This window comes from Crocodylus siamensis, chromosome 1 (assembly GCF_052110815.1).
Source record: "Crocodylus siamensis isolate JL-2025a chromosome 1, ASM5211081v1, whole genome shotgun sequence".
NCBI lineage: Eukaryota > Metazoa > Chordata > Crocodylia > Crocodylidae > Crocodylus > Crocodylus siamensis.
In genome coordinates this window covers 174,591,375-174,603,932 of record NC_143395.1, presented here as the reverse complement: position 1 = coordinate 174,603,932, position 12,558 = coordinate 174,591,375, and the positions used below count along the sequence as shown (strand labels likewise).

Genomic DNA, 12,558 nt, shown 5'->3' with positions numbered 1-12,558 from the left:
CACCCCACTGCACACAGTGCAGTGTGTGAAGTGTAGGGTGAGGCTGGGGCTGTACAGGCATGGCATAAGATGCAATGGATGAGCATCAATCTGGGCATGCAGTGCAGGTGGGGTGGTGTCCAAATGATGTGCAGCCCAGGGGACACATGGCTTGTTGTGTGGCCCCTGGTGGTACAGCCTGTGGGGTGTTCAGCCCCCAAATGCTCATAAATTGGACATCCCTGTGTTAGACCCTGGAATGTTCTGCTCTCTAAAACATTCCCATAGTTTCTAGGGGGGTTGGGGGTGTAGAGGCTAAATGGCTTGAAACTACTGCCCTAGTTAATGGCTAAAAACTACCTAATAGTTAATATGTGAATATTTTTACTTCCATAGTTAATAAAACATTAATATACTAGCTTTTAATAAACATTAAAACTGCAGCTGTCTTCAAAGCAGGCAAAAAACATTTCAGATATAGTGAGCAGTATTGTTAAAGTATTAATATGATAATATTATGGAGGTATGCAGAAGCCAGTTGGATGTGGGTAGCATATTAAAACAATTGAAAGTTAAGGCACCAGATTTAACCTAGATGACTTTCTTAGGGTGCATTAGGCTTTTCTCCACTTCATATTCAAATTTCACTCTCTTTTTAAAAAGCATTTAACCTACGTCTGAATTTTGCCACAACCCTCCATTATGTATGTGCGTGCAGACCAAGAGATGGCTGCTTGGTCACTGCTAATCCACAATGAAACAGGCTATTGACAAACAAATGATTGTTCAGCAGTTGGTGGGCTAGTCCCAAAATGCACAAATAGCAAATAATCTCTTCGTTTTTGCAATTCCTGCATTTCCACAATAGTGCCATGCAAATGCATAATTGCTGTGTGACATTTATAGAGCAAAAGACTGATTGATCAATAGAAGTTTTTTCAATGCACACCTGTGAGTGCCATATCCTTATTTGGCATGTTGAACTCCTATATTTGTAAAGTAATGCTACTGTCTTTTTGTGAAGACAGTCAGATCAGATGCTAGAATAGTAGATATGCTGAAAGGTAGGGGGGCTAGGATTGAGAGAGACCTTGACAAATTGGAGGATTGGACCAAAAGAAATCTCATGAAGTTCAGTAAGGAGAAGTGCAAAGTCCTGCACTTTGGATGGAACAGTCGCATGGACTTGTACAGGCTGGGGACTGACTGGCTAAGGAGGAGCTTTTCAGAAAAGGACCTGGGGGGTTACAGTGGACAGTTAGCTGAATATGAGTCAACTGTGCCCTTGTTGCCAAGAAGGCTAACAGCATGCTGGCCTGCATTAGTAAAACCATTGCCAGCAGATCTAAGAAACTGATTGTTTCCCTCTTTTTGCCACCGATGAGGCCACATCTGGAGTACTGTGTTCAGTTTTGTCCCTCCACTCTAAAGCATGTAGACCAGTTGAAGAGAGTCCAACAGAAAGTAATGAAAGCAGTTAGGGTGCTGGGGCACATGACTTGAAAGGCTAGAGAACTGGGCTTATTTAGTTGGAAGAAAAGACTGAAGGGGGACTTAATAGCAGCCATCAACTACCTGAAGAGGATGGAGCTAGACTGTTCTCAGATTAAGTTAGATGTGAGGAAAAGCTTTCTTATTAGGAGGTGGTGAATCTGGACCTTTTCTAATGTACCAAGACTTAACTGTAGACATAAAAAATGCCTACATACTAGTGACTGTAATATGGTTATATAGTATTTGTTTTGAGAAACAGAATATAGCACCAAGTAGTAACATGTATACTTGAAAATTTTTCCTAAATCTTAAAGTACTGTATTTACTTGAATACAATAAAAAGTCCCCCGGCTCCTCCCAGCCCGCATGGGAGTGGGGACCTTTATCTTGCATTCTCATACAAGGAAACAGCATTAAATGTATTTTCTATTTTTAAACTGCTGCTAAAAGTATTGTGTGCTCAGTAATAGAAACCAACTATGAAGCTGATTAAATGCAGCCAGTATTGAGAATGACATGCATGTTTGCCTGTACAGTAAGTCAGACTAGATGACTGCAGCAGCTTCTAGCTTTAGACTCCATGGCTGCGTCCACGCAAGTGTGGATACCTGGTTCCCTGGGGATGACTAGCAGTGGAACACTTTGTGCGGCTGCTAGCTGTCCCCAGGGAATGTCTGTCCCCTCTGGCGCCAGCTGTGCAGCTGGTCACCCTGGGTGAGGTAGGGGAGGCTGGGACCAGCACCGTGTTGGCCCTGGGGGCTTCCTGGGGCTGCAGCAGTAGTGATCCTGCTCGGACCCTGGCTGGTAGCTGGAGTATGGCTCCAGCTTTCCAGGTTCCAGTTCTGGCTGTGTGCGCCGCTCTGGGTTGTTTTTGTTTTGTTTTTTTTATGCACAGGTTTTTTGATCCCTGGATATCCAGGAGTCAGTGCCCCCCCCGCCCCCCGTTCAGCTGTTCTCTGTGCTGTACATGTGGTATGCGGCACTGCAGATGCAAACTGCACTCATTTGGGTGTGGTCCATGAATATTTCATCCTACTACTGTTCTTATCTCCTGCTCTTTTCCTCATTTCCTTCTCTAAACCCACTTTTTCAAACAATCACTTAATCAGCAATCCCCATACAAGACTTATCAAACCATTATTCAGTTACAGGGATCATGTTTTTAATTATTTTGTTCTGTTTGGAAAATTCTATGCAAATTGGTCCCAGATAGTTTTTCATAAATTTGACTGTTTTTTGAAATTGACACCACTTTTGAATTTCTGTTATACATTCAGCAGTTCCTGTGGAGAGAATTAATGCAGTAAGTCACAGACTTTATTTTTTCCACCCCTACCAGAAAAGTATGCTACCAAATGTCAGTGAATATAATATCATTTCCTGCTTAAGTACCGGCTGTGTTGCATGTAATATTCAGGCTAACCCAGTCCAAATATTAAAATGTGATCGTGCTAATAATATACTTGTGTTTTTGCAAGAAGCTGTTATTATTTTTAGTTTTTCCTTCATGCCCAGTAGCAACAAAGAATATTTTTCTAATTTATCGTAAATGTTAGGAAATGTAGCTCTAATGGCAGACATCACATTTGTAACTATGTTATGACAATGTGTAAAATGAACTGTTAACAGTATGCGCAAGGTGTTACCTTAGCCTGGTCTTCTGCAAAACCCTATACGCAAAGATTCTATGTTTTCTTTGCACTGACTATGCAATGGTGTGTTTGTCCCAAGGTTTTTTTCAGCTTGTCGGCTAGTATTATCTTCCTGTTTTTTAAGCTGTGGTATCACTGAAGGACCAGTTTCACATCCAAATTATGCACAATGGCCTATATCCTGGTGTAATTCCCTGGATTTTAATGGCTTTATACTAGGGATGATTTAGCTCTGTATAATTGACACTGCTAAGCACGGAATTTGCTTAGCACAAGTTAGGAAGTAAGAACATCTTGTACTGGCCAAAAGCCTTTTGGCTTTAAGGGTAATAATAATGCAATAATAATATGCTATGATACATTTGTATGTTAGATTGTTAGTGGTAAGCAATAACATTTCAGAAACTACTTAAAACGTCTCAATAAGGTTGATTAGTTCAGTTATACTGACAGTAAAAACTATGCTACATTTTTCATCAATTATGAAAATGAAATTCAGAATTAAAATGGAATATTTGGACTGACTGCACTTAACTTGCTTTTTCTAGCTTTTAAGAAAATACAATAAGCCTTTAAGAAAAATTGTATTTCTGGGCATAACTGGGAAGCAATCCATGTATTAACTAACTACAGTGTCCCTAGAAGTTATGTGTATCAGACTCCTCAGAGACCGCTCCACTGGTGCTTCTGTCTTGTGCAGGTAGAGCAAGTGGAAGAGAGAAGTGCTACGGTATTTTTGGAGGACTCTCCACACGTATCCATCCACTTTGCATACTCCCTTTACAGACTGAAGAGTGTGCATATATGAGCAGAGCTAATCCATAAGAATCTAAAGTTATGAGATCTTTAATAGTGACCTGCAAAAAAAGCAAAACAAACAAAATGCCTAACAAAAACCCCCCAGATCCGTGACTGTGCTGGTTTTGCTGCTTCGTTGCTTAAAAAAAATGGTCTAAATGGGCTTTTTCTCTGGTAGCTTTTCTATTAACAATTCAGATCCTATCTGTGCTGCACTATTTATCTTCAAGGCTAGAAGTGCTAGGCTTTTTCTGAACATAAAAGTTACTCTGGTTTAACTAAAATTGGTTTAATTGAACTGTTGCAACACTGTCTCTGAAAGCTATGGAATCAAATTTGTCAGGCTTAAATCTACTTATATTAGTTCCACTTAAACTAAAATAAGTTTGCTGAAAACCATTACAGGTTGCAAGATAGGAGGCTGTGCCAGTTAAACTGATTTGAAACCAGATTTTGTTGGAGCAGGGCAATATTTTTTTTTTTTTTTTATTAGCCTGGTACAGCTGGCCTTGGTAGTCCTTTTTCCCACCAGGTCTGCTAAAGCTATTTACAGCCATAATTATGTTACTAGGACAGGACAGTGTGTCCCCAAAGTACAAGTCATGGAACCTGTTTATTTGTTTCTTGCAGCTTCCTGTCTAATGATAGACTGCTTACAGGGGTGGAGCCAGTATTTGGCAAAGCGGGGTGCAGGAACAGCTACTTAGGCTGATGGGTTGGCTCCCAGCTTCTTTACATCATCTCTGCTTCCACCCCCTTCCCCCCCCCCCAATGTGTGGACAGATGAAGCAGGGGGAGCCTCTTGGAACTTTTTAAAGGCAAGAATCCCACTCCTTTCGTCTGTATTGTCTGAGTCATGTCCCCTCACAATCCCTTCTCCCTCTTCGCCCATCTGCTCCTACTTGTTTCCTCACTAGTTTCCCAGGCTGGGGGAAGCTCTAAAGCAGGGGTTGACAACGTTTGTGGGCTCAGTGCCAAAACCCCTGCACCCTCCACTTATAAGATATTGGCATGCTAGGGGCAGATTGTGGGAGAGCTGTGAGGGGCCTGATCCTTGTTGGGGCAACACAGCCCTGGCTCCTGCACTGCTGTGCTCCTTGAGACATGCACCCAGCCACTGCCAATAACAAGCTGAGCTAGGGGTTTGGACCATGGTGCAGCTGTTTGCAGCCTTGTGGCTGCCTGCTGCAAGCAGGCCAGGCTCTGGGCAGGCTTCTGTTGCCTGCCACAGAGTCCAAGCTGCTCACAGCAGGGCTTGTAGCCTTTTTGCTGCCTGCTGCAAGCAATCCGCTGGGCAGGCCCCTGACTTCCACCATGGAGCCTGAGCTGCTGATGGCAGGGCTTGCCACCTGCTGCAAATAGCTTTGGTTTTGTGGCAGGAGGCAGGGGCATGGGACAGGGGCCCAGGCTTCTTGCAAGGCTACAAGTGGCTGCAAAGGGTCCAGAGCCCTGGCTTGGTTCACTGTAGGGCTTGCAGGCTCCCTGCTGCCTTACCCAGAGCTGTGGTATACTGAGCAAAATGGCTTCATGTGCTGTGCACTGGCATGTGTGCCAGGGGTTGCCAACTCCTGCTCTAGAGCTGCTCCTGCCTGCTCCAACTGGGCTGTGCAGGGTCTGGGATCAGTTCTGAATGTGACAGGACAGCAGCAGTAGCAGTGGGTTGCGTGAGAGGTGGGTTCCCACACCCTGCACAGTCTACCCAGAAGCAGGCGTAGCGAGGGGGAACCATCCTCATCACTACTATTGCCTCTCTCAGCTGAGCCTAGCCTGGCAGGAGCATCTCTGAAATGTACAACTTGACTGGCAGAGCCATCTGTATCGCACTTTCCAGCTTTATGCATACCAAAGTGACTGAACCAGGTTTAGCAATTCTGCTATTTTTAATAGACTATATTTCAAGCAGATGAAGCTTGTAGTAAGAGTATGATATCCCTAATGTACCTATGTTGGAAATATAGATTAATGCAGCTATGCAGGCAAGCATACTTTTGCTGTTACAGCTTATTCCATCTGTGGCATTACTCTTAAATTATATAACTGAAGACTTTTGACTGTATAAGCTGTCCTCTATGTAGCACTTTACAGTTGGTACCGCTTTACAGATATTGAAATACTGGCATACCCTTGAAAGTGTAGATCTGCGTTACAATTGGAAGGTCTGACTGCAGTACAGGCAAGGCAGCTAAGCTATCTTTAATCTATCTAACACAGGTAGCAACAGCTATCAGTATTGGCTAGTAGCTTTAGTAATTAAGGTCCTTTCTCAGTGAGCTTGTACAATGTGTTGAGGTCCATGCTGCCCTGTGTTCACTATCCTTGCTACCCTGCCAAATTAAAGCTGGTTCAAGTATCATCTACCTGTGTCATACTTGCATCTTCCGGTTGCAGTATGACTAGTCCTAAGATGATGTCATCAACATAAAGCAAAAATCAAGCAACTGAAACGGAAGTAAATTTTTGTCCAGCTGAGTTAAACACAAACCAGTATTTTCCTGTTGTTTAACTTGTGTCTGCTTATTTCTCATATCTGAAAAAGGGTACTTTCAGTCTGAGAGGCTGCCCAGCACCTCTCCAAGTTATAAAGTTGGTCCAATAAAATATACCAGCAAAAAATCCTTACTTTATAAAACTGTTAACATGTTAATTAGTCTCCCATGCTCAAAACATCCTGGTCTAAGAACTGATCATCTCACCCATTCAGTTTAGGTATTAAGAGTATTTGGGTGCCATAACTATAATACTACAAGGTATGGTACAGTAAGATGTAGCTTATTTCTATCAGGAAGAATAATGCTAATTGGCTTTATTCCAGTTTATTAGCAGGGTGGACTGGTATTAATAGGTATTACAGTAAATAGTTATTCCTGTAATGAAAAGTTTTTCTGTAAAAATTGTGTAGAGGCTGAGCCTAGAAGACCTTCCAGTAGACTGGGGAAGATTCTGTTTGAGGTTTCCTGCAGATCTGATTATAGGTCTTTATTTGTATTACAAAACTGCAAACTGGTTAGGCACAGCTCTTCAGGAGTAAAACACAGACCTTCTGCCTACTTTGTCTGTGTGTGTATTTAGTGGAGGATTGCTTTGGTTAAAAAAATGAAGTAGCTCTCCCAGTTCTCATGGTTTTGCTTACAGGCCTTTACTTTGTGTTTTCTCAAAGGAGAAGTGATGTTTTTCTTATAATTATTTTATTGGCTGTCCATACTAGCTTGGTGTGTTTCATGTACTAAAATTTGCTCATCATCATGTCTAAGAGGAAACAACAGCAGCAAGAATAGTGTGTTGCTTACCAGATAGTTTTATACAGTGAAACTTAAGATTTAGTCTCCTGAATTGTAAGGACTCAGGACATTGTTGACCCAAGATAGGTTGGAAGTCGGTTCTGAAATGATCATTTCTCAGTATTATGTGGAGGAAAACTAGCATAACTTCAAGCAGAAAGTATGACTGGCTTTTATGCTCTTTTTATTTTGAGCTCCTGGTATACAATGGTTTAACTTTTGAACAAGTGCTTAGTTACAGGATCAATATAAGTATAGTATAAACTGTAATATCAGCCACCACTAGGCAATCCCCTGTTAGTGACTGGTTAATAGTTTCCCCCCACACTGTATGGTAGGTTTTCTTCAAAGTAAAATATTTTTTTACACAGTTGTTAAATACTCAGCCCAATAGGACCCCATTCTTTTCTGTTCTCTTTGAGTGTTACTACAGTATAAAAAGAATCAGTGATTCTTTTTGTGTTTGCTTAAGACAAATTCAGTAGTTAAACAGAGCAAATAGATTTTATTTGTAACACATGGGAAAGTGCCACCTTTTTATCTGTCTTTCTCTGCCTTCTTATTGTGTTCTTGATGCATCTTTTCCTGGTTTTTACCTTGATCCTGCAATTTGAATAATTGATGCAGAATGGATAGAAGCCCAGAGTACAGAGCCCCAAAGTCGGTGGGTTCTGTGTAGGCAGAGGGCTCTACCTGTGCTACTATATTTGCAAAACTGGGACTTTTGCACTGCAGGTTCCTGGGGAACTGTCCTTCTGTGGCACCTTTTCTTCAATGCTAGCACACAGATCCTGGTCCTGACTGAAACCTGTGGGCATTAGCACTTACTTAACAAGGTTTTAACAAATGGACTGAATTTCAGCATGTTGTTGGAATTAAGTGGAATTTAGCTTCCTCCTGCAGAATTTAAATTTCTCATTAAGTAGAACTTAAATTCCTTATTAATGACAGTGTTGACAACAGTGTGATAATTTGCAGAGCAACCCATTATGCATTTAATGAATGCATATGCAGCAGAGAAATACTAATTTGGCACTGATAGCATCCTTCAAAACCTTTTGTTTTCCCTTTTGGGAAACACTTCAGCTTCTCTAATAGCATAAAAATTTACAAGTGGTTCAAAAAGGATCAGTCTACCTATTTTGTGCCAAATGGGAAAACTGCATCAGTATTTTGAAGTCATAATTCCACTGATAATTTAATCTATGCTTGAGGCGAGACACAGACTCCAGTTAAAAGCAATTACAGATGGTCATAGAAAGGATGTAGTCTGAGAGGTCACAATATTAGCGGAACAAGATGTAAGTAGGGTATTAAAAATGTAGCATACTCTTGTTTTTTTTAGATATTTCTGTGTGCTGACTTATTTGGAAGTAAATTATGTTCTCAGAGATGGCATTTGGATTGACAAGATTATATCTTATTATAGCACAAGGTTTTTGTAACGCTTATTTTTTTAAAAATGTGAGGCTAACAATGTAAAGTATTTAGCAAAGCAGAAGACTGATTGCAGTTCTAATCAGATGAAAACTTGAGCTGTTTTTAGCAATGACTAGCTGTCTAAATAAAGGACATTTTACTTTTTTTGACCAATGCCACACTCTCCATCTAAAAACAATACCATGTTAGATGTTTATTAAAAAAAAAAAAGCATGGCATTATTGTGTCTATAATGGAATGTGTGCACACACACATACTAATTATACATTATATACACACATTAAAACATAGATTATACATATATGAAAACAAAAATTATTATCCACATATAATGGTAAACTGTATTTATGCATATAAATGGATATTTTTGTATTCATATACATGCATAATGGACATTTTAATGTGTGTGTATATCTGTATGTGCATAATGTAGGTGCACAATATATGGTATATGGCATGTGCATGTGTGTAATATACACATGCGCATATATATGCTATATATGGGTGTGTGTATGTGTGTGTACACACTAATATATACACACACACGTATTATGTATGTTATGTATATATATTTATTGTGTGTGTATTTTTAATACCCTACTACGTGTGTATACACGTATATAAGGAACAAATGTGTTTTCCTGCTTCTCCTTTTCAGATGCCTAAACGGATCTTTCTTAGCAAGGCTGTAGTAGACAAAGGGGCCGAAGATGAAAACCTGGACCGAGTGACTCGAGCCATGTAAGTAAGGCTCGGGGCAGGTGGCGGGGGAGCAGCCGTCTGCCGGGGCACGCCAAACCGCAGACGCTGTCCCCCTGCAGGCCCCCCCCCCGGCTGCACCCCACAGCCCCGTGCAGCGAGCCCAGCGGGGGGAAGGTTAAATAAGGCGAGCAGGGGAGGGAGCCCGTCAGCCGTGGCCTGGATCCAGCCGCCGGCACGGAAGCCTCCGCCCGGCACCATGTCCCTGTCACTGCGCTGCCGCGGGCGGGCGGGCGGCCCCGGGCCTGGAGAGCCGGCTGGGGAGGGGCAAGGCGCAGGCCCCGCTGGGCGCAGCGGCGAGCTGTGCGGGAGCCGGAGTGCGCACCTGGGGGCCGCCCCGCTAGGTCCCCTCACCTTGCCCGGCACCCCGCGGTGGTCGGTGCTGCCCTGCCAGAAGCGGCGGCTGTAGCCCGCGATGCAGCCCACCAGCTTGGCCTCGTAGGGGAAGTCCACCTTCCAGATGAGCGAGCCGTAGCCGAACACCCACATGTCGCCGCCGCCGCCGCCGCCCGGCTCGGCTCGGCTCGACCCCTTGAGGCACACGGTCGCCCCCGGCGGCTGCGGCGGGCGTGCGCCGGGATGGACTCCAACTCCCAGCCTGCCCTTGCCCCTGCACCGCCCTTCAGCCGAGGGGCGGGAAGAGCCGGCTGCAGCGCGGAAGGCATTGTGTCGCCGGGCTGGGCGGGGCGGGAAGGAGCGGGCCTGCGGCTCTGGCGGACGGCCCTCGGAGTTATCCGGCCTCTGCAGTAGCACTGCAGCTCCTCCCCGCGGGCCCCGGGGCCGTCCTTCTCGGGAGGGGAAGTGACAGGACAAGCTGCATGCTGCGGTAGAGGCGAGCCAGCGCTGCCAGGTGCACGAGAAGGATCCTGTTTGTACCAGCATTTCCACCCTTGTGCGACCAGTAAAAGTGTTCAAAATGCACCAGCATTTCTGAATCAGAAGTCGTGGTAGAGGTGATATCTTTTTGCAAAAAAAAAAAATCTTTTACTCCCCATGCCTGAAGAAGGGTGACTTCACCTGAAAGCTTCCCAAGAGCTTTTTTCCAGCCGCTCGGGTGGTCTGATAAAAGATACCACATCCACTCAAAGACCCTTGTCGTCTATTTGCAAGCTTTCAGGCACAGGCACCCTTCAGGCATAGGGGAAAAGGACTGTACAAGTTCTCCCGGGTAGAAATGAAAGTTCGTATTTCATAGGAGAGTTGAAGGTGTGGTAAAATCTCGTGTTTGGAACAGTTCATTTTCTGTGCAGATTAGGCTAGGAGTCAAGTTGGAATAGTCTGTTTACCTCAAAGTTGTTTGGTGGTGAGCAGGAGGTAGAGCATTTCTGAGGCACTTAATTGATGCACCATATACAAAAGCCAAGTCACTGCCAGGGAGTCTTCACTGTTTTTTGGGCTTGCTATTAGCACTTTCTTCTGAAAGCTTACCTCAAAATGAAATAAGTGCTTCAACTTCCATGACCCAGTTCTAACTCACTGGTGCCTTACAATGAACAATAAATACAAAGTAAATAAGAACTTATTTGCATACTTACAATTTTTGTCAGTGTACAATAGTTTTTCAGCAAATACAACAATTTTGAGCTTCCAAGGCAATAATTTCATATTTAAGACCTGGCAACCCTGAAGGGAGCCCCTAGCTCAAGGGCATGAGGGCAAGCTCCTCTCCTCCCCGCAGTGCTGGAAAAGAGGAGGCTGCAAAGCATTTGACCAGCAGCATCTTTTCACTCGAGGCTCAGGGCCAAGGATATACAGCAGGTCATGCACGTCTGCCTGTTCCCAGCCCACTTCGCTGGCGGTGGGGTGCTGAAAGGAGAAGGCAGTGCTCAGCTGTTGGCTGCTGCTTTGCCTTCAAAGGGTGCAACACCTGTCAGCTGAAGTTCTTCAGCAGTCTTATGCCACTGATCAGAGAAGTAGCCTTCTTGGCGATTAAAAGCTGCAGCAAGCAGCTGGTGCAGCCCAGCCAACCTAGCAGCTGTGCACCACGGCTCCGAGGACCCCTGGATACCTTGCAGACTCTCATTTCCCTAAAGGGATTAGGAGCTGAACCCTGTGAAATATCATACGACATTGTTGTCAAGAGGGAGCCGAAAATGCCTGAGTTGGGGGCTGCAAAACAGTTTGTGGTCAGACTTTAAATTTTATTTAAATACGAAGCAAAATCTTTCCTCGCAAGGTGGAAGTCTTACAGATACTACCTTAAAATTAATCCAAAAATAGGGTCCCAATTAAACAGGTTAAATTAAACAGGCTTGATGATGTCAGCCCAGAGTTTAGGGATGTATTTTGTATAGCAATTATGTACCATGGATTTATTATACTAATAGCAAATTTCAACCCCCCTTTCCTTCCCCTTCACAGAGTGAGCTCCACGAAAAGATGGATTTCACAGAAGCCTACTCGGATAGATGCTCTACTGTTGGACTTGCAGCTAGAGAAGGAAACATCAAGATTTTGAGGAAACTAATTAGGCAGGGATACAGTGTTGATGTTGCTGATAACAGGGGGTGGATGCCAATCCACGAAGCAGCGGTCCACAACTCAAGTGAATGCCTGAAGCTATTAATTCATTCAGGTATGGAACACTTCATTCAGGCTGGGGCAATTTTGTTTTAAATTTCCCCTATAAAGTAGTGTAATATTATAGTGTAAGAGATGCACGATCTTATTTATTTTGTGATTTCTTTTGTAAATTTGAATGTGGTTGCAGTTATAAAAACGACTGTAAAAATTGCACTGGCCTACTCAGGAATAATAGCTCGTGTGCTTTGGGTATATATTTCCTTATTTTGCTGGGTGGGGGGGAGTATTCTTTATTGTTAGCTATGCTGAGAACATTCAGAGATTCTTGGTGGGGTTTGCAGTGCTGACACAATTACTATTTTTTTTTCTTACTATTCAAAAGGATGTTTAGGCTAAGTGAAGTACTCAGTTCTGAGGAATGGCCAGATCTAAGGTTGCCAATGAAACAAAAGGCTCGTGTGACTCTGAAAGCAAGACATGCCAAACATTTTGCTCAGTATATGTTTGTCTATCTGACAGTTTCCCTGCTGGGCTCCTTCCTTATCTGATGAAGTTTAGGGATAATGTATGTCTGCCTACTGATCAAGTTAATGCTAGTAGTGCTTGGTTATAATAATGTAAGCCCTAGCCCTACT

At 43.4% G+C, this 12,558-nt stretch overlaps 2 protein-coding genes across 5 annotated transcripts in view; one reads left to right on the top strand and one right to left on the bottom strand.

Moving 5' to 3' along the window:
- The window catches only part of CHAC2 (ChaC glutathione specific gamma-glutamylcyclotransferase 2), a 32,681-nt gene extending 22,666 nt beyond the window's left edge, over positions 1-10,015 (bottom strand). The window contains exon 1 of the mRNA XM_090049386.1: positions 9,755-10,015. Coding sequence (XP_089905512.1) covers positions 9,755-9,889 — 135 coding nt within the window. The 5' untranslated portion in view covers positions 9,890-10,015. The remainder of the gene's footprint in view (positions 1-9,754) is intronic.
- Positions 1-12,558, top strand: part of ASB3 (ankyrin repeat and SOCS box containing 3) — a 118,221-nt gene that overhangs the window by 39,307 nt on the left and 66,356 nt on the right. For 2 of the 4 annotated variants that reach the window (XM_090049331.1, XM_090049340.1), the window contains 2 exons: positions 9,300-9,382; positions 11,762-11,975. In XM_090049331.1, the coding sequence (XP_089905457.1) occupies positions 11,780-11,975 (196 nt within the window). In that variant the 5' untranslated portion in view covers positions 9,300-9,382; positions 11,762-11,779. Of the gene's footprint in view, positions 1-9,299; positions 9,383-10,109; positions 10,354-11,761; positions 11,976-12,558 lie in introns of those variants that run through there. The other 2 variants (XM_090049357.1, XM_090049349.1) reach the window with 2 other exon arrangements.